Genomic DNA, 22,640 nt, shown 5'->3' on the forward strand with positions numbered 1-22,640 from the left:
CATCAATAACAACAAGAGGAAAACTATCATCATTACACTCATCAATAACAACAAGAGAAACTATCATCATTATACTCATCAATAACAACAAGAGGACAACTATACTCATTATACTCATCAATAACAACAAGAGGAAAACTATCATCATTATACTCATCAATAACAACAAGAGGACAACTATACTCATTATACTCATCAATAACAACAAGAGAAACTATCATCATTACACTCATCAATAACAACAAGAGAAAAACTATCATCATTACACTCATCAATAACAACAACAGGACAACTATCATCATTATACTCATCAATAACAACAAGAGGACAACTATACTCATTATACTCATCAATAACAACAAGAGGAAAACTATCATCATTATACTCATCAATAACAACAAGAGAAACTATCATCATTACACTCATCAATAACAACAAGAGGACAACTATACTCATTATACTCATCAATAACAACAAGAGGAAAACTATCATCATTATACTCATCAATAACAACAAGAGAAACTATCATCATTATACTCATCAATAACAACAAGAGGACAACTATACTCATTATACTCATCAATAACAACAAGAGAAACTATCATCATTATACTCATCAATAACAACAAGAGAAACTATCATCATTATACTCATCAATAACAACAAGAGGACAACTATACTCATTATACTCATCAATAACAACAAGAGGAAAACTATCATCATTATACTCATCAATAACAACAAGAGAAACTATCATCATTATACTCATCAATAACAACAAGAGAAACTATCATCATTATACTCATCAATAACAACAAGAGGACAACTATACTCATTATACTCATCAATAACAACAAGAGGACAACTATACTCATTATACTCATCAATAACAACAAGAGGAAAACTCATTATCATCATCACAAGCAATAATAAGAAGAGGGAAACTTATTATCAGTATACTCATGAACAAAAAGAAAATGATCGTCAAGAACAAACAAATAATTTTCATCATTAACAACAGCAACAACCTAATCAACAACAAAAATAAAATAATTTTACTCACTCATCAACACATAAAAATCATCAACAAACTAAATCTTAGTAACTTAATAACTGAGCACTAATGAAGTTGCATTAGTGATGTGCACTGATCATGATTTACACTTTCTCCAATCAAATGTGTTCAAAGCAATGAGGTGTGCGAACAAATCCCTATTAAGGTGTGGTTCAATAAAAACAAATAACAATTTGCACAACATTTAATTAAAAGTATAATAAATGTGTAACACCTGTATATGAAACAACAAATTGATTTTTTAAACAAGAAAAATCACATTAAGATGAAAATGTAAAATAACAGAAACAAAAGCCAAGCCAAAAGTTTACTACTAAACCACGCAGCCCTTCTAATCATTAATCAGTGATTTGTGCATATCAAGCTATAGGCTAGATTATAATTGGAGAGAAATATATTTATTATAATTAAAAATGATAAATGGAAGACCAGCTCATCAATATGGCCTGTGTATTCTGTTAATTTATGAGATATACTTTTCTTACTTTTTGTATGATTTTAGAAATAGCTTAAAACAGTTTACTTACATCTACATCTAATTATTGTTTTACTCTGATAAGAATATTGGCATTCCTTTCTCATACACTGAGTGGACAACTGCTCTTTCCATGACAGACTGACCAGGTGAATCCTTTAATCAGTGTAGATGAAGCAGAGGAGACAGGTTAAAGAATGATTTTTTCAGCTTTAAGACATGGATTGTTTGTGTGCCATTGAACAGGGTATGGTAGTAGGTGCCAGGTGCACCGGTTTATGTCAAGAACTGCAACCTGCTGAGTTTTTCACCCTCAACAATTTTCCGTGTGTATCAAGAATGATCCAGCACCCAAAGGACAACTAGCCAACTTGACACAACTGTGAGAAGTATTTGAGTCAACATGGGCCAGCATCCCCGTGGAACGCTTTCGACATCTTGTAGAGTCCACACCACTACGAATTGAGGCTGTTCTGAGGGCAAAAGAAAGAGGGTGCAACTCGATATTAGGAAGGTGTTCCTAATGTTTGGTATACTAAGTGTATATTCAAAGTGAAAGCTATTCCATTCTAGAACATCTGATCTGTAAATAGCAGAAGTCATAGTTTATGAATTGTATTTGCAAATATTATTTTCTGTGCTGCAGTTATTTTCAAAATTGCATTTGGTATTGTCAGATATGCACAGTTTTTTGCAAAAAACAACTGGCTCCTCATATTTTGATTCTGTGATATACCATGTGTGAGGTATTTGTGGTTGTCAACTTAATACATGTTTTAACGGCCAATAATATATTTGGACTACAATTCAGAGCCTCATTATAGATTTCCCCTATTCACTCACATTGAATGAGCCCTTCAAACTCTTCATTGCATCCTCAGCTGTTAAAATGTTCCAGTCCTTTGGGATATCGGCAGGAAGTGAGTCAGTGCCTTTAGCAATTCTCTCATTGAATATGGCCATCACATACTTCCAATAGTCTGAAGCCTCAATACTGGTGTCTCCAGTTATGATCCAGTCAGGATAGTATGTCTGGTACTTCTTGTAAGGGTGACCATCATCTCCTGTTAGACCATTAATGAACAGCCCATTGCCTATCACGGAGGATGAGCATATGTTAGTTAATAACACATTTGACTGCTTATTCACCCAACCACTGAGCCCTTTTGGACGATGAATGGAGGTGAAGTGTTTGGTATGCTCCTTACCTCCTGCTTCACAGGGTGCTTTGCAGAAAGGACATACCTCCCCACAGCCAAACAGACTGGTGAACATCTTGTCTTGAGGCTTGAATGGCAGAAGTCTGAGCCTTTTTGTGATGTATCTAAGGTCAGTTTTCCGGTCATAAACAGATGCCAGTGACTTCTCCATTTCCCTCACAAACTCTTTGAGATACTTAGCAAACTGTTCTGTGTTTGCGGTGCTCGTGTTCAGAATCATAATGGAATCCAAAGCATCCTTGGGAAAGGCGAGATCCTCTCCCAACATATTGCAAATTATCCCAATGAACGTCTTAATGTTGTTTACCGTGCTAGCTGCTTTACTGACAGTTGAAATGTTATCAGTAATTTTCCGGACTATATTTGAAAGATGTTTGTTCTCCATTTTCTGCAGTCTGCTCTCTTTTGAGAGTTGCTTGACAATTTGATCAAATAACCACTGCTTCACAAATGTTTTGTAAACGTGTATGTACTCGCTATATTTTTCATAATTTTCATCTGTCAGGAGTTCTTTTAAAATGGAGAACTGGAAAGCCGTTCTTGTGCTGTAATCCTCTGACCCTTCACCGGTCACCACTTCATCAACCACATCAGGACCAATCCTTTTGGTCACATATTCCTCTACAGCTGGCCGCAAACAGAGCTTTGTGAAGTCCTCAGCTTTCTTTTGGCACTGGTCTCGCTCATGGAACAAGTTCATGAAGTCAGTATAGTAGTTATGCTTTGACTGTTCCAGACACTTCCTTGGGTCATTGAGTGCAATGAAATCATCATGCATCTTTTGGAACTGTCTTGCTGCTATGCCACAGATGTGTAGCTTCAGATAAACCTCACATTCATCACCGACTTTCATTTTCTTTTGTTGCTGCAATGTTTCATCAATCTTGTTAAGAAGTTCTTTGATGTTAGTGTCATGATAATCTGTTTTGTGCTCCACCTTCTGTCTTATAAAATCCTGACACTGTGTTATGATGTCATTACAGAAGTCTTGCAGCTTTTTCCTATGATGGTCATGATCCCTGTGCACCATAAAGCCTTTAGTCTTCTCCCACAAACCCCCTGATTCCACAACAAAGGCTGCCTTCCCACAATCCACCAGTCTGGTTCCAACCAACAGACTGTTGACATGACTGCCCCGTGTTGACAGATTTCCTCTCAACATGATAAAGGCACCTTGGGAAACATCTCGCTTAGGAAGTCCTTTGAAATGTATCTCAGACAGAGTTTTACTCCACATGTTTTCAAACTCTTTACTGAGTGCCTTATCTGAAAGAACAGATTTTTTCTGTCTACAATTCTGAAGCAAATCTAGAACCTTCTTTTCCATTGTACTTGCCTGAGAACTCTTGATGTTGTCCAGTTCTGTCATTCCCTCTTTGATTTCAACAGCTCCTTGAAGTTTGTTTCTCACTGTGTTTTCTGTCTCTCGTCTCAGTGTTTTGGCACTGGACACAAAGTCCTCCTTGTATTTTTCCACCAGACTAACATGGCCATCTTGATTTTCAAAGTATTTTACTAGATTGTCTTGGATTTCCTTTTCTCCCAATGACAGTTTCTCAGATGCCTCTGCCATCAATTCATTTAGCACATTTCCTATGGACCGCCCAAGATTTTGATCTGTCATGCCAATATTGTTAATTTTTGTTTCAGCACCAATCATCCAGTTGTACATCTCCTTCTGGAAGGCCCATTCCCAACCATTGTACTCAGAGCATAATTTGGAATATGCATCTGCAACCAAGCTGTTTCTGAAACTAAAGATGAATTTCTCAAATTTCACAGACTTCCACAAACTTTGTGTCCACTTCAGGAAATGTGTCAAGTCATCATTTCTCTGGCATTTGATGAAATCTTTCATCAAGGTCTTCTTGAAGCCGTATACTGCCTCACTGTATCCAGCATTGACTGGAGCCATCGGGGGAGTCCCATGCCAGAGTCCTGGGATGTAGCAGCTGCTTGTGTCTGGATCATACTCCATCACGTCAGTGAACTTGGTGATATTCTCCTTCTTCTCCATTCTGGCTGCTGCCTGGGTCATTTCATTCAACTGTTCCAACAACTTCTTCCTGTCCCTCATGTTGTTGTCATGAGCAGACATGTCTGACACATTCTGATGCACAAAATGACATACTGGCTTCTTCCCCACTTCCTTCATCCTGATAAAAGCATGAACAACAATCTGCAGAATGTCTTTCATCTCTGTGGAGTTCTCCATGGCAATGTTGATGATAGTGACATCACTGAGTCCTATCACCAGTGTTGCCAGTTCATTGTCATGTTCATGGCTATCATCTAGTTGAGCCAACTCAGGTGATTTCAACCCCTCCGTATCAATGATCATGATGAAGTCACATTTCAGCTCCTCCTTGAGTTCTTTGTTGACTTTAATCAGCAGCATGAAGGCCCCTCTGGTGCATCTTCCACTGCTGACAGCAAACTGGACCCCAAACATGGTGTTGAGGAGAGTGGACTTCCCTGTGCTTTGGACCCCTAAAACTGTGACCACCCGGATCTTGCTGTTGGATTGGACAAGAGTATGAAGCCGAGTCAGAACAGCTGAAATCCATTTCAGAGGGATATTTGATGCATCTCCATCCACAAGCTCAACAGGGAAACCCTCCAACAGCATCTGAGCACACAATCCAGGGAGATGCTCCATCTGTTTCCTTTGTAGGCTACTTTCAGGAAGGGAGCAGGAAGCTTCATATAACTGGCCCAACTCACGCAGGAAGTGTTCAAGTCCCAAGGAACAGTCAGATAATTGCTTATCCAAATCTTTAATGTCGTCTTTTTTCTCCGGAGAATGTTGGCAAAGATCTTTGTACCGCTCCCGCAATCCAGACAGGTTCTGACGTGACAGATTGTCCAGATTTATCCGCATCCATTTGAGGAAATAGGAACGCTCAGCTCCTGAACTTGACAATCCTAAAATGTAGCTTGCCATTGAATCTGACATGTCAAATGTATATTGCTTCTCTCTCAGCTCTTTCTCCTTCCTCTTCAGAGAGCTCTTGTAGTGTTCAATGTCTTTATCTCCTGCTTTTCTCAGTCTACACATCTCTTTTTCCAACTGGGAAAGCTCTTTCCAGATTGTTCCTTGTAAGGGTAGCTGTTCATGTTTGAATTTCATTGTGTCTTTGAAGTTACTGGTGATTTCTTCTGCCTTCTTTCTGGCACTCTGACACTCACCGTCTTCATCAACCAGAATCCCCATCTGATGAGCCACGTCAGCCATGTTTTCAATTGTCAATCTGTTTATACTTTTTTCAATGATGTCACCCACAGAGGACTGCAGGGTTTTGACAAATTCTGCATCATTCTGCTTCTTCTTCACAATCACATTTGTTGGGTTGATACTGTAGTTTGTGATCATTTTCTTCAATGTGTCCACCCTGAATGTTTTATTCTGAGAGTTGACAACCAGAAATAACTCTGCTTTTGTGATTTCTGCTTCCAAAACCTTGAAATCTGCCTCAAAATCATCAATGAAAATGTAAACTGCAGCTGATGTTTGACACAGAAAGGAGAACTGTTTTTCAAAGGACCTGATGTCTCCTCTGAGATTGGCAACAGCCACAGGCTTAGTGAACATGTCTATGTTTCTGTTCCCACATGGAAAGTACCAGCTGATTTCAACCAGACCATCTGAGATTTGCCGAGGGATATCGCCACATTCCATATCATGATGAACAAATGTATCATGGTACTGTTGAGGGTTACTAAGCAACTTGTTCAAAATCTGAGACTTGGACAAGCTGCTTTGTCCTAACCTAACAAAAGACACCATAGGAATATCAGAGAGAACTATTCTCTCCTCCACAAAAGCATTTGTGGCCATTTGGGAAGAGGGTCTAAATTTCCTCACTATGTCCCTCAAGGCCCACAGCATCAAAGTGCTTTGTTTTGTGTCACAGTTGGGCAGCAGCAGAGGAACAGCAAACTGACACATGGACATTTTCTGGACCATCTCCTGCTGCAGGAAACCATCTGAACACAGAAACAGGGCAGTTATCAGGTCCAGTGGATTAATGACATCGCTGCTATCAGAGTCAGTGTCCAGGTTGTCTACTCCACAATAGGAAACTTCCTGGTCAGTGGTCAGACATTTCACACTCCTAGCATTCACATTTGCCATCATTACTTTCTTCAGGAAGGCCCCTGGAAGTGACTGCATAGTGGTAAGAGGTTCATCTGATGTAGTATCAGCATTTATCTCAAGGACAGTACTTAACGTCAGCTTGTTTTCATAATGATCTTCTAGTCCAGCCTTTGACAACAGCTCCCTGAGACAAGGTCCTGTAAATAGAAATGAAAAGATAACCATGATTACAAATACAATTTCCTCTTCAAAGTATAGCAGAAAAGCACACCAACAGGTGTTTTACACTGTACTTTGGATAAGGTTAAAGAAGGCAGAGGCAGACCATCTCTGTGACTCAATGACTCACAAAAATGGAAGCTAACATTTAAATGTGAATTCAGAAATGAAAAGACAAATGTACAATTCTTACAAATACTTATAATGATTACAAATGTGTATAAATGCTGGAACAGTGCACACATGTCAAACCTTTTAAATAGTTTATAAATGCTTATTAATAATGCTATTGAAAGTGAAGTGTCGTGGTACCTTGTGTTGTTTCTTCTGAGGAACCCTCCTTCTTTGGCTTCAACTCATCTCTGGCTTTTGGCACTGGCTCAATATTCTATAAAAAGTTGAATTCACAGGTTAACATGTTTAATATATTATGACATTGAATCTACAATTCTGGTCTGTTGAGGATAAAGCACAATAGCTTCCATTTCAAATAATGGCATGTTAATGCCTAGTCTGGCATGCCTAGCTTTGGTTTAATTCACATTAGGATGTGGTTGCCTTGTTGTGGTGCCTAACATACAGACATAGCCAATGTTGCATCAGGATAGGCAATAGTTTGGAAAAAGGAAAGTTACTTTACACTTTTTAAATAAATATGTCCCGTATCTTCCCATTTTAACCTTTTGCGACGAGCAATCCCGTATCCGGGAGCGTAATCATAGCCTCAAACGAATTAGCATAACGCAGCGGACATAAATACCCCTAGAAACTTTTCCTATTCATGAAAATCGCAAATGAAACAAATTAAATATATTCAAACACAAGCTTAGCCTTTTGTTAACACAGGTATTAAATCATATTTGAAGATCCAGTATATCCCTGTTAAAGCAGCAGCCATAACATCAAACTGTCCATGATAAACTATTCAACTTTTTCAAAGTGAACCCCTAGAAAGTTCAAGATCTCACCCACTAGACTTAATTAGAGCAAGATCACACAATGTGATCGCACAACAACAGTGGTTGGCTGCACTCTTGGATTTTATGGAAGTAAATATGTTCATAGTAGCCTACACAGCACAACCCCAGTCAACACCCACTTTTAGTTTTCCTTGTTCTCCCTGGTGAATCTTCTCTTCCCAGCCCTTCAGTGGTTTGGAAGGAGATGGAATCTCTGGATGGGGCTTTGGGTCAAGAATACATCCACGAATTAGTGATTTCACTAGATTGAGTAAATTGACTGTTTTATTGTTATTCACTTTACATAGCTTATTTTCAAAATGTATATTACACAGAAACAAGCTGGAACGCAACGTTATATAACATTTAGCTTTGACCTTGAAATGAAACATGTCACATTACAGGAACATGATCAGCATGATCACTGAGGATGTAAAAGTGTGTCTTACACTCTCTGCCTCCTCCTTCTTGTCATTGTGATTCCCCAATACCTCCCCTGCTGCACCTGGAATAGAGGTTGAGATATAATACTTTAGTGATGGCAGTATCTCAGATGCGGAAGGGAGATGCAGTGAGATCAGTGAAACCGTGTTTATGACTCTGGCTTACAAAGCCCTGACCTCAATCCCATAGAAAATTTGTGGGCAGAACTGAAAAAGCGTGTGCGAGCAAGGAGGCCTACAAACCTGACTCAGTTACACCAGCTCTGTCAGGAGGAATGGGCCAAAATTCACCCAACTTATTGTGGGAAGCTTGTGGAAGGCTGCCTAAAACGTTTACCCAAGTTAAACAATTTAAAGGCAATGCTAACAAATACTATTTGAGTGTATGTAAACTTCTGACCCCCTGGGAATGTGATGAAAGAAATAAAAGCTGAAATAAATCATTCTTTCTACTATTATTCTGACATTTCACATTCTTAAAATAAGTGGAGATCCTAACTGACCTAAGACAGGGCATTTTTACTATGATTAAATGTCAGGAATTGTGAAAAACTGAGTTTAAATTTATTTGGCTAAGGTGTATGTAAACTTCCGACTTCAACTGTACATAGTAATTGCTATTAGCTAATTCATATTGTAGTTTGTAAGCCGAGAGTTAGAAAATATGACCACTTGTGTTGCTCAATCTTTCCTCAGTTAGCTCTAGGCCAAATGTAGCCTACATTTTTCCGGTTAGGATGATTGTGTTATGCTATAGTTACTTCTGTGAATATCTGAACATTGCATCCAAAAATTAACTGCTCACATTCTGGACATAACTTTGTAAGGACTGTGTTTGTGTAAATAGTTTCTGAAAAAGTGTGGCCAGCTCAAACGCTGATTGTTGCGTCATTCGAAACTGGCCGTTCTAAATAAGAGTTCTAAATAAGTGTCCTAATCACACAGGGTGTGATCATATGCTTCAGGGACCACTGTAGAACGATCACACCCATGTGATGGTACGTGTGAGAGGGTTAATTAGATACCACTATTACTACCAACTATATACATAATTATATACTACTACTACCACCACTACTACTACTACTACTACTACTACTACAACTACATAATAATTATTATAATAGTACTACAACTACTAATACATACTAATACTACTACTACCACTATTTAATGATATACTACTACTACTACTACTGCTACTACTACTATATAATTAGATACGATTACTACTACTACTACTGTCACGCCCTGGCCTTAGTATTCTGTGTTTTCTTTATTATGTTGGATAGACCAGGGTGTGACATGGGTGATTTATGTGTCTTGTTTTGTCTAGGGTTTTTTGTAGTCTATGGGGTTGTGTTCAGTTGAGTGTTCTAGGTAAGTCTATGGTTGCCTGGAGTGGTTCTCAATCAGAGGCAGATGTTTATTGTTGTCTCTGATTGGGAACCCTATTTAGGCAGCCATATTTTTTAGGTATCTTGTGGGTGATTGTTCCTGTCTCTGTGTTTTGCACCAGTTAGGACTGTTTCGGTTTTTCCATGTTTTCATCTTTCATTAAAGCTGTTTATAAATAACCACGCTGCATTTTGGTCCTCCTCTCCTTCCCAGGAAGAAAACCTTTAAAGAATCACCCAAGGACCAAGCAGTGTGGTAACGGGCAACAGCAGCAGAAGAATCAAGACTCCTGGACGTGGGAGGAGATCCTAGAAAGCTTCATTGATTGACTATATTTCTGCCCAATGACCACTGATCTTCTTGAACTCTAGCTGGGTAGATAGCCAATGAGCTGAGGTAAAAGCCATTATGTAATGGTTTGGGGTTGGACCACAATTCCTTGTTTGTAATCGCATGCGCAGGGAACTCCATTTTCGCCTTGACGATCAGAGGGGTTGCTGTAAGGCTTTTTACGAGCAGCTGTATTTCGGAAAGTTGTAGTTTCAACGATTTCATTGAAGATATCACGGTGAATGAATCATGTAAAGCGAAGTCAAAGTAGAAGTGAAAGTGAGATTTTTTGTTTGAGGAATCTTGGAGTGTTATGATTCAAACGAACTGAGGAGCTGTTTCTGCAAGGACAGTACGTACTTCTGGACGGGTAAGTGCTAATGCCGTTTTATGAAATGTAAAAATCTACATATTATATATACAGTGCCTTGCGAAAGTATTCGGCCCCCTTGAACTTTGCGACCTTTTGCCACATTTCAGGCTTCAAACATAAAGATATAAAACTGTATTTATTTGTGAAGAATCAACAAGTGGGACACAATCATGAAGTGGAACGACATTTATTGGATATTTCAAACTTTTTTAACAAATCAAAAACTGAAATTGGGCGTGCAAAATTATTCAGCCCCTTTACTTTCAGTGCAGCAAACTCTCTCCAGAAGTTCAGTGAGGATCTCTGAATGATCCAATGTTGACCTAAATGACTACTGATGATAAATACAATCCACCTGTGTGTAATCAAGTCTCTGTATAAATGCACCTGCACTGTGATAGTCTCAGAGGTCCGTTAAAAGCGCAGAGAGCATCATGAATAACAAGGAACACACCAGGCAGGTCCGAGATACTGTTGTGAAGAAGTTTAAAGCCGGATTTGGATACAAAAAGATTTCCCAAGCTTTAAACATCCCAAGGAGCACTGTGCAAGCGATAATATTGAAATGGAAGGAGTATCAGACCACTGCAAATCTACCAAGACCTGGCCGTCCCTCTAAACTTTCAGCTCATACAAGGAGAAGACTGATCAGAGATGCAGCCAAGAGGCCCATGATCACTCTGGATGAACTGCAGAGATCTACAGCTGAGGTGGGAGACTCTGTCCATAGGACAACGATCAGTCGTATATTGCACAAATCTGGCCTTTTATGGAAGAGTGGCAAGAAAGCCATTTCTTAAAGATATCCATAAAAAGTGTTTAAAGTTTGCCACAAGCCACCTGGGAGACACACCAAACATGTGGAAGAAGGAGCTCTGGTCAGATGAAACCAAAATAGAACTTTTTGGCAACAATGCAAAACGTTATGTTTGGCGTAAAAGCAACACAGCTCATCACCCTGAACACACCATCCCCACTGTCAAACATGGTGGTGGCAGCATCATGGTTTGGGCCTGCTTTTCTTCAGCAGGGACAGGGAAGATGGTTAAAATTGATGGGAAGATGGATGGAGCCAAATACAGGACCATTCTGGAAGAAAACCTGATGGAGTCTGCAAAAGACCTGAGACTGGGACGGAGATATGTCTTCCAACAAGACAATGATCCAAAACATAAAGCAAAATCTACAATGGAATGGTTCAAAAATAAACATATCCAGGTGTTAGAATGGCCAAGTCAAAGTCCAGACCTGAATCCAATCGAGAATCTGTGGAAAGAACTGAAAACTGCTGTTCACAAATGCTCTCCATCCAACCTCACAGAGCTCGAGCTGTTTTGCAAGGAGGAATGATGAAAAAATTCAGTCTCTCGATGTGCAAAACTGATAGAGACATGCGACTTAAAGCTGTAATCGCAGCAAAAGGTGGCGCTACAAAGTATTAACTTAAGGGGGCTGAATAATTTTGCACGCCCAATTTTTAAGTTTTTGATTTGTTAAAAAAGGTTTGAAATATCCAATAAATGTCGTTCCACTTCATGATTGTGTCCCACTTGTTGTTGATTCTTCACAAAAAAATACAGTTTTATATCTTTATGTTTGAAGCCTGAAATGTGGCAAAAGGTCGCAAAGTTCAAGGGGGCCGAATACTTTCGCAAGGCACTATATATATATATATATATATATATATATATATATATATATATATATAAAAAATATAATTTGTTTTGCAATGAAATGTATGGTGTCCTCTCCTTCCCAGGAAGAAAACCGTTACAACTACAATATAATTAAATACTGCTACTTCTACTACTATACAATTAGATACTAATACTACTAGAACTAAGACTATAACATTATATACTACTACCAGTACAACTAAAACTATATAAGTAGATACCACTACTACAACCATTAATACTACTGTATAATTAAATACTACTACTAGTGATACTACTTCTACTACTAATATGTAATTACAAACTACTACTAGAGATTTAGATACTACTAATACAAATAATATATCATTAGATACTACTACTATACAATTAGATACTACAATTACTACCACTACTGTATAATTAGATGCTGCTACTATATAAATATGATACTACTACTTCTACTTCTACTATTTTTACTACTACTGCATCTTCTACTGCTGCTACTATTACTTATAATGCTACTACTGCTGCTACTACTATTTCTGCCTCTACTGCTACTACTGCAACTTCTACTACTATTACTGCTACTACGATACTACTACTATATAATTAGATACTACTGCTGCTACTACTGCAACTTCTACTACTGCAACTACTTCTGCTACTATTACTATTATACTATTACTAATGCTACTACGATACTACTACTATATAATTAGATTCTACTACTACTATATAATTAGATGCTACTACTAATATATAATTATTTTCAGCAGCGGTATTACATCACTCCCTTCACACTCTGGAGCTCGGCCATATGAGCCATACACTATAGACATCAGCAGTTTCACTCGGGTCTGGGAAAGGATGTGACATTTAGATTGAATTAAAATCTTGCGTTTATCTGCTGTCTAATGTATGGAGGAAGGGGCTGTAAATGTCGTATCTGGCTGAAACAAACTAGCACAGGCAGCTAGACGATGACGTTGATGAAGCAGTGCTTCTCAGCTTGCAGAGGAGTTTGTGAGGCATAGTGGGCTCCCCGTGCTGGAAGCCATCCAGTATAGCAACCAGGAGACTATCCCACACTGCACGGTGAGGACTCTGCCCTAACACAGGCCGGGTGTGTGTACCTGGGTATACATATACACTGAGTGTAGAAAACATTAAGGACAGCTTCCTAAATTTGAAATTGTATCCCCCCTTGCCCTCAGAACAGATAAATAGATACTACTCCTACTACTACTACTACATAATTAGATACTACTACTACTACTATATAAATATATACTACTACTACTAATAATAATAATAATAATAATACATCTACTATATAATTTGATACTACTACCATTACTACTACTACTCCTATATAATTAGATACTACTACTACTACATAATTAGATACTACTACTATATAAATAGATACTACTACTACTAATAATAATAATAATACATCTACTATATAATTTGATACTACAACTACTACTATATAATTAGATACCACTACTACTACAACTATATAATTTGATACTACTACAATTAGATACTGCTACTATATAATTAGATAATACTACTGCTACTACTTTTAATACTACTGCTGCTACTAAAACTTCCAGTACTGCTACAATTACTTCTAATGCTACTGCTGCTGATACTACTGCTGCTACTATTACTGTTGCTACTACTGCTGCTACTACTGCTACCACTGCTACTATATAATTAGATACTACAACTAATCAATAATGAGCTACTACTACATAACTAGATTCTACTACTACTATATAATTAGATACTACTGCTACTATAACTATTACTACTATATAATTAGATACTTCTACTACTAGTATATAATTATATACTACTACATCATTATATACTACTACTACTACTATAAAAGTATATACTACTACATAATTGTATAATACTCCTGTCACGTTCTGACCATAGTTTTGTGTTTGTCATGACGTGAGCTGAGTGGGCATTCTATGTTGTGTCTAGTTTTCCCGTTTCGATGTTTGGCCTGATATGGTTCTCAATCAGAGGCAGGTGTTAGACATTGTCTCTGATTGGGAACCATATTTAGGTAGCCTGTTTTGTGTTGGGTTTTGTGGGTGGTTGTCTTCTGTCTTCGTGCGTCTGCACCAGACAACCGTTTCGTTTTTTTTCACATTTGTTGTTTTGTATTTTGTAGTGTTCACGTTTATCGTCTTTACTAAACATGATGAACACTAACCACGCTGCGCTTTGGTCATCTCCTTCGTCCACAGAAGAAAGCCGTTACAACTACTACTATATAATTTGATAATTCTACTACTAATATTATATAAGTATATACTACTATATAATTAGATCTTACTACTACTTTATAATTAGATACTTCTACTAGTATATAATTATATACTACTACCACATACGTATATACTACATAATTAGATACTTCTACTACTAATACTATATAAGTATATACCACTATTACTATATAATTAGATACTTCTACTCCTACTACTATATAATTAAATACTACTGCTACTACATAATTTGATACTACTACTACTATATAATTATATACTACTATATAATTACTGTATATACTACTACTACATAATTTGATACTACTACTACTACTGATTCAACGTTTACTATAATGAGACTCCTACTACTACTACATAACGTTCCATTACTATGCCAACTTCAATAGTTTGAGTTATTACATTGACAAAATGTACATTTGAGTCATTTAACAGACATGAAGTGTAAGGGCAATGAAAGGAGGTGGTATAAAGAACTTTAAAACAGGAGACAATACCTTTGGTTGTTTCTCTGTTTCCTTCTGAAGAGCCATCTGTCTCTGGTTTTGACTCCTCATCGGACAAAGGCTGTTGGACATCTTCCAATTTCTAACAAAACAGTTAAATCAATAAATAACATTGGTTAAACTGAACTTGAAAATAAAAAGGGAAATTCCACCACTTTTTAAACTCATTTCCATTTATTAACCATTTACTAATCACTAGTAAAGTGTTTTTGCAACCCCTCATCTAAAGCAATTGCTGTCCATTCTTTATAAATGTTTTGCAAAGTGATGCATTGGTAGACCTGCCATTGGTAGACCAGCTGTACTTGATGCCCCTTTAAGGTGTCAAAATGGCTCAGAACATATCAATGGTAAAATAATAATCACAGAATGTTAAAGGAAACATATCATATAGGTTATATAAAAAAAGAGAGCAGCACACTCTATATAGAAACTCCCAGGGACTCTCTTTATATTTATACCTTAGAGTTTATTGGGCGTTAGTCATCACTACATCAAATATTTTTATCTGGGTGTGCGCCAGCTCATGTATTTTAAAGGAAATATATCAAACATTTTCTATAAATAATTTGCAAATGTTGCGGTAATGGTGAGCAAACTGTTTCTAAATGCTCTATACATAGTTTATTACTGACTGTTAATACAGAGTATTACCCTGTTCTTTCTGTTTATACATGGTTTATTACTGACTGTTAATACACAGTATTACCCTGTACTCTCTGTTTATACATGGTTTATTACTGATGTCTAATACACAGTATTACCCTGTTGTCTGTTTATACATGGTTTATTACTGACTGTTAATACACAGTATTACCCTGTTCTGTCTGTTTATACATGGTTTATTACTGACTGTTAAGACTGTTCTGCCCCTGAACAGGCAGTTAACCCACTGTTCCTAGGCCGTCATTGAAAATAACAATTTGTTCTGACTTGCCTGGTTAAATAAAAAGATTCAAAGTATAACCCTGTGATCTCTCAATTACTATGAATTTCACAAACATGTAGAGGCCCCTGGATGGCAATTCATAAGGGGTTTTAAATATCAGTTTTAACTTTAGATGACATAATGTGATACTTTCTTAGGACCTTTTCGTCTTATGTAATTGTGTCTTACCATCTCTGCTGCCTCCTCCTTCTTGTCAACGTGTTCACCTAATACCTCCTCTGCTGGGTCTAGAATGGAGGGTGAGATATAGTACTGTAGATCAGCATACATGCAGAAAGTGGTTAGTTTGCAGACTGCTTATGAACTGTTGAATTGTTGTGTATTGTATATTTATACTCAAAGAGCTGCATCTTTTTGATGAACAACTTACCTCGAGACTGAGGAGCTGGTCTTGTCAGAGTGTCTGGGTTTGCTGCTGGTAGAGGGGTCACAACACACTGTTGCTTTGTCTTTCCTTTCTGCACCTCCTCCTGTAGCTGGCTGATCTGCTGCTGCATCTGTTGCTGCATGGATTGCATTGCCTGTTGCATTGACTGCTGTTGCTGTTGCATTGACTGCTGTTGATTTAACATGAAGCCCTGTAGCATGACTCCTAGTGCTGCCATACCATCAGGAGTACCAGTGTTGTGAACAGGTGTGGTGTCTCTTCCATCCCCTTCACCACCTGTTGCACCAGGTGACTCCTCACCATCATTCTTTTCCATCACTAGAACCCCACCAGGAGGGGAATCCCACCACCTAAAGATGGACGGGCTGCAGCAGTCTTCTAAAGTCTGACAGGGGAAACATAATGTTTTTACAGTTTCTCAAAGTAAGGTAAAAAAAAAGAAAAAAACATTGTTGGTCCCATGGTTTACTCTCTCTCAAAAAAAGAAAACGAGTGGATGATCAACCAACACTAAGAACAGATCTAAAATTAGTCAAATGTTGGTCTCCTTACACAGGCTGTCAGTGGTATTATTCTCTAGATCACCAACAAAGCATTGCCCCTGAATATTTAGCAACATTTTACTTACATTACAAAATATACTGTCATACGTTGCTAATGCAGATACAAAACAGAGTAACGGAGAACAAGGTAGATATGGAACATTTAGCTAACTAGGCATTTGTGGTAAATGCATGGAGGCTGACATCTTTATGCTAATATGCAATTACATTTTATTTGTATTTTTTTACATTTATTTAACCAGAGAAGTCACATTCAGATTTACATCTCTTTTTCAAGTGAGCCCTGGTCAAGAAACCAGCATACATAGTTACACACGAGACACAACACAACCGCAATGAATGTAAGTTAAAATAGTGCCAAGTGTATAAGAGAATTTTAAAAGAGCAGGTTTAAAAACATGTTCAATCTGTGGTCAACAGCCCTCCAATCTGGGATTTAAATTCATTAAAATATAATACAGATGATGCACTTCTGATGCTTATCTTAGTGTTAGATCACAATGTGTACAGGTTGACGACATGACTTCTGACAAGCTTTCTGGAAATACTGGAGTACTTCAGCATTCCATTCTTGGGTATTTCTCAAACTGCAGGAAGAGGTTTATGTAGCCCAACATTACCTCTTTAATCTCAAATTGGTTTAATGGTGGTAATCAGAAGTTGAAACAATAACAAATCCCCGTCCCTGTTTTGGTATAAAGCTGTGGGATTGAGAATTGTAATTACTCTCAAATTCATCGACAGAGCTATGGATGCAAGGACAGACCATCTATGATACCAACAGTTTTAACTATGTTTGGAGGCAATAGTGTTTGTTTATGTTTACTTTGTTTACAAACATTTTACTAAAATAAGCTTGGATTTGGGGTTTTGAAGGGGTATGACAGTTGAACTAAGCTCGAGGCATTTATACATTATATTCTTCAAGAATCAATGGGTACATATCAATAATTTTGATGTCCAAAAATTGATGTAGCAACCGCTAACTGCCCCTTTAAATGCAGAAAAAAATGATATTCTCAAGAACAAGAAAGCAATCTCCTACACTGTCTCAGATGGTCATTTTGCAAAACAAGCCCAGTTCTTGTTCTTGAGAATAGCATTAGTTGTTCTTACCTGCACACACTAGACACACATTACCATGCTGCTTTAAGATTTGTAACAAACACAAGATATTTTACCACTCTACCTAATATCAGTTAGCAGGAAGGCCATCCTTAACTGTAATACAATAGACTCACTGGTACATGTTTGTCTATAAGACCATCTTAGGGCAGCTGACAACATATTACCGTCTGAGATCACAGAACTGTATTTTATATGTTTCCAACACAAGAATTGAGTTTGTTAAGAGTGACTATCTTTGCTGCCCCATCTTGAAAAACTTTGGAAAAGGACTTAAAACAAGATCATTTTATTCTGACTAATTGGTTTATTAATATCTTTTCAAGTCCAAAACTGTGTACTCTCCTCAAACAATGGTATTATTTCACTGTAATAGCTACTGTAAATTGGACAGTGCAGTTAGATTAACACACATTTAAGCTTTCTGCCAATATCAGATGTGTCTATGTTCTGGGAAATGTTCTTGTTACTTACAACCTCATGCTAATCACATTAGCCTACGTTAGCTCAACCGTCCCGTGGATGGGACACCGATCCCATTTGTCCATTTGATGAATGGACAAAATGCCTACATCATATTGCATGTGTTGCCTATATTATTTTAATAATCTAGAAATTACACATTTACATCAGTTATTCTTGTTACAATGAACATAAAAACATCTCATTACGCATATTACTCATACAACTTATTACAGAAGTAGTTGTATAAAGTAAACTTTTTTTAATGTCAATTTGGAAATACCAAAAATAGCCATTTGTATTTGCACACACAACAATGTGTTTGGTGTTGAAATAGTACAGTTGTTGTCCTTACCTTTGCCTGCCTGCTGAGTTGGGGACCTACAGTCATATGTCTACAAGTGGAGATGCAGCCGATGTTTTATAGAGATGTGGGCGTAATCTCTGACCAAGAGCAACGTCATCAGAACATGATTAACCCTACCAGTCAAGAGTTCCCAGCAAAAACTGTATTTTCAATGATCTGTATCTTTTCAGGCCAACCAGAGCTAAAAGTAGAACACAAACAGTATTCCTATAATATATGCCATATGTCACGATGAGAGTGACAATGAGTCAGTGATATGAATAAGGTTATCTTGTTTTAATCAGGAAAGTATTGTTACTAACTGCAGCAGAGAGCATGATTTACAAGAAATCCCTTGACTGACTAGAAACTGACTTGCTCACACCCCTCCCCCCCCTCCTCCTTTTAGTCAGTCAGGGGAATCATGCTCACTGCTAGAGTTACATAATGAGTTACTGATTAGTTACTGATTAAATGGGTTGTTTTCCCAAGGTCATTTTAGGTGACTCAAGCTAACATAGAAAAAATATGATTTAAACTCAATAAAGTAACATATATTGGATGTGTATGATTCAATACATGTTTAGGTAGTATTTGTGTTTACATAAGTGTTGTGCTATTTCTGATCTTCAGATAAAGGAGCGATGGGTGACTTTTTATTTTAACAGGTAAATTGACTGACAAAACATTCTCATTTACAGCAATGACCTGGGGAATAGTTACAAGGGAGAGGAGGGATGAATAAGCCAGTTGTAAGCTGTGGATGATTAGGTGACGGTGATGGTATGAGGGCCAGATTGGGAATTTAGCCAAGACACCAACCCTACAGGACACACGTTTAACGTCCCATCCAAAAGACAGCACCCTACACATGGCAATGTCCCCAATCACTGGCCTTGGATATATTTTTTAGACCAGAGGAAAGGGTGCCTCCTATTGGCCTTCCAACACCACTTCTAGCAGCATCTGGTCTCCCATCCAAGGACCAACCCCACTTAGCTTCAGGAGCAAGCCAGCAGTGGGAGGCAGGGAGAAAGGTCAGTTCAAGACCAGTTAAACAAACCTGACAGCAGAGAGAGAACAGATGCAAAAAGAGAAGTAACAGCTTCTACTATCATGAAGACAAGAATATATAATGTATTGATAGATTGTAATTTGTGACATTGTATAACATGTTACGAATTTGAAAAACAAATAATATGTTACGAATTTTCGAAACATATGATATGGTATGATTGTAATTTGCTGTGTCTAAAGTTAGCTAGGTGGCTTACGCTAACATTAGCTAGCTGGCTAACATTAGCTGAGCTATGGGTTAGGGTTAAGATTACGAGTAAGTTTAAAGGGTTAAGGTTAGTTCAAAGAGTTAAGGTTAGGGTTAGGGGAATGGGTAGCTAACATGCAAATTAGTAGGTAAGTAGCTAAAAATAAGTAGGTAGTTAAAAAGTTGCTATTTAGGTCAAATGCTCAAGTTGTCCATGAGATTGGAAAATGTAACCTTTGGGTTGCTAGACGTCCACGTTATACGCCCACCCACCCTCATTTCGTTTTTAACTTATTAAGTAACTTTGTCATATGTAACCATACCAAACGTAACATATCATACTAATTTGTGTATCCCGGATTTACATTTACTATGTTACGTCAAGTCTATGAGACCAGAATGGGAACCCAGATGAGAAGAGGAAGTTGTTTCTCATGGTCTGAGGGTCCTTTAGGTGACTCTTGGCAAACTCCAAGTGGGCTGTCATGTGCCTTTTACTGAATAGTGTCTTCCGTCTGGCCACTCTACCATAAAGGCCTGATTGGTGCTGCTGCAGAGATGATTGTCCTTCTGAAAGGTTCTCCCATCCCCACAGAGGAACTCTGGAGCTCTGTCAGAGTGACCATCGGGTTCTTGGTCACCTCCCTGATCAAGGCCCTTCTCCACCAATTGCTCAGTTTGGCAAGGCGGCCAGATCTAGGAAGAGTTTGGTGGTTCCAAACTTCCATTTAAGAATGATTGATGCCACTGTGTTCTTGGGGACCTTCAATGCTGCAGACATTTTTTGTGCCTCGACACAATCCTGTGTCAGAGCTCTACGGACAATTCCTTCGACCACATGGCTTGGTTTTTACTCTGACATGCAATGTCAACTGTGGGAAACAGAATGCACCTGAGCTCAATTTCGAGACTCAGCAAAGGGTCTGAATACTTATGTAAATAATGTATTTCTGTTTGTTTTTTTATACATACATTTGCAAAAATGTATAAAAACCTGTTTTCACTTTATCATTATGTGGTATTGTATGCAGATTGAGGAATACATATAATTCAATCATTTTTAGAACAAGGCTGTAACATAACAAAATGTGGAAAAATGGATGGGGTCTGAATACTTTCCCGAATGCACTTTACATGGGACTGAACTAGTAATTTTGTTTGTTGGTAAAATTAAAAGAGAAGATTCTCGAGTCAAGTCAAATAATGGGCAAGTCTCAGGTTCCTGAGCTCAGGTCAAGTCACAAGTCCCTAATATTGGGTTTTGAATGCAATTTTTAAATTTAGGTTATATTTTCTGTTTTCCTTGCAGTAGGACTACTAGTACCAGTGGCTGTTCTAGCTTGTACGGCTCCCTGGGCGAACCCCCACTTCAGCGTGCCCCCAAAAGCACCATTCTGCACTAAATGCAATTTTTATTCACCCCAAAAGACTCAATAAATCACAAAAGATACAAAATATTAGCATAATATAGACGTCTTTTAAGTTATCCTAGAGCATTGGAAATTCCCCTTACTGAGCTCAGGACCTAGTCAATAGAATCACCGAAAACCTTTATGATGTCACCTCAATGAAAGTTAACCAAATCAATCATGTGCACGTTAGGATGTAATCGTTCTGCTGCAGGCCACACACATTATCATGATGAAACTGTGTGAAATTATATCCAATGTTATGGAAGCTAGTTGGACAGAAAACTGAACATTGTCGCCCTATGTGTAATAGCATAGCAAGCAACATAGCAACATAGGCCAACAAACATAAGTGTTTACCACCCTATTTCATTATATGCATAATATTATACTTATAAAGAATTGACATAGCTGCATACCTTTATCTTTTGCGCCTTTCTCATCTTCTTTCCTCTTTTTCCTAAACTGGGCACCTGATGGCTTAGACCTTTTCTTATCCATTTGTGTTGATTTGGCACTCGAGCATCAATACGTTACACATCCCCCAACACTGTCAATCAAGAGTCAAGACTATATTACTCATCCCCCAACACTGTCAATCAAGAGGCAAGACTATATTACTCATCCCCCAATACTGTCAATCAAGAGTCAAGGCTACATTACCCATCCCCCAACACTGTCAATCAAGAGTCAAGGCTACATTACTCATCCCCCAACACTGTCAACCAAGAGTCAAGGCTACATTACTCATCCCCCAACACTGTCAACCAAGAGTCAAGGCTACATTACTCATCCCCCAACACTGTCAACCAAGAGTCAAGGCTACATTACTCATCCCCCAACACTGTCAATCAAGAGTCAAGGCTACATTACTCATCCCCCAACACTGTCAACCAAGAGTCAAGGCTACATTACTCATCCCCCAACACTGTCAACCAAGAGTCAAGGCTACATTACTCATCCCCCAACACTGTCAACCAAGAGTCAAGGCTACATTACTCATCCCCCAACACTGTCAACCAAGAGTCAAGACTAAACCAATTCACCTTGGTGGTGTGCAGACTGGT

At 38.0% G+C, this 22,640-nt stretch overlaps 1 protein-coding gene across 1 annotated transcript; it reads right to left on the minus strand.

The window, feature by feature from the left end:
- Positions 1-1,985: 1,985 nt before the first annotated feature.
- On the minus strand, positions 1,986-20,606 carry LOC109880163 (interferon-induced very large GTPase 1). Its single transcript, XM_020472399.2, has 8 exons — positions 18,910-20,606; positions 16,387-16,789; positions 16,185-16,243; positions 15,059-15,149; positions 8,497-8,552; positions 8,188-8,271; positions 7,401-7,476; positions 1,986-7,066 (listed from the first exon to the last, which is right to left on the minus strand). The coding sequence occupies exons 1-8, from the start codon at positions 18,943-18,945 to the stop codon at positions 2,382-2,384; spliced, it is 5,490 nt and encodes a 1,829-aa protein (XP_020327988.2). The 5' UTR covers positions 18,946-20,606; the 3' UTR covers positions 1,986-2,381.
- Positions 20,607-22,640: the final 2,034 nt, after the last annotated feature.

This window comes from Oncorhynchus kisutch, unplaced genomic scaffold, assembly GCF_002021735.2.
Source record: "Oncorhynchus kisutch isolate 150728-3 unplaced genomic scaffold, Okis_V2 scaffold3875, whole genome shotgun sequence".
Classification (NCBI taxonomy): Eukaryota; Metazoa; Chordata; class Actinopteri; order Salmoniformes; family Salmonidae; genus Oncorhynchus; species Oncorhynchus kisutch.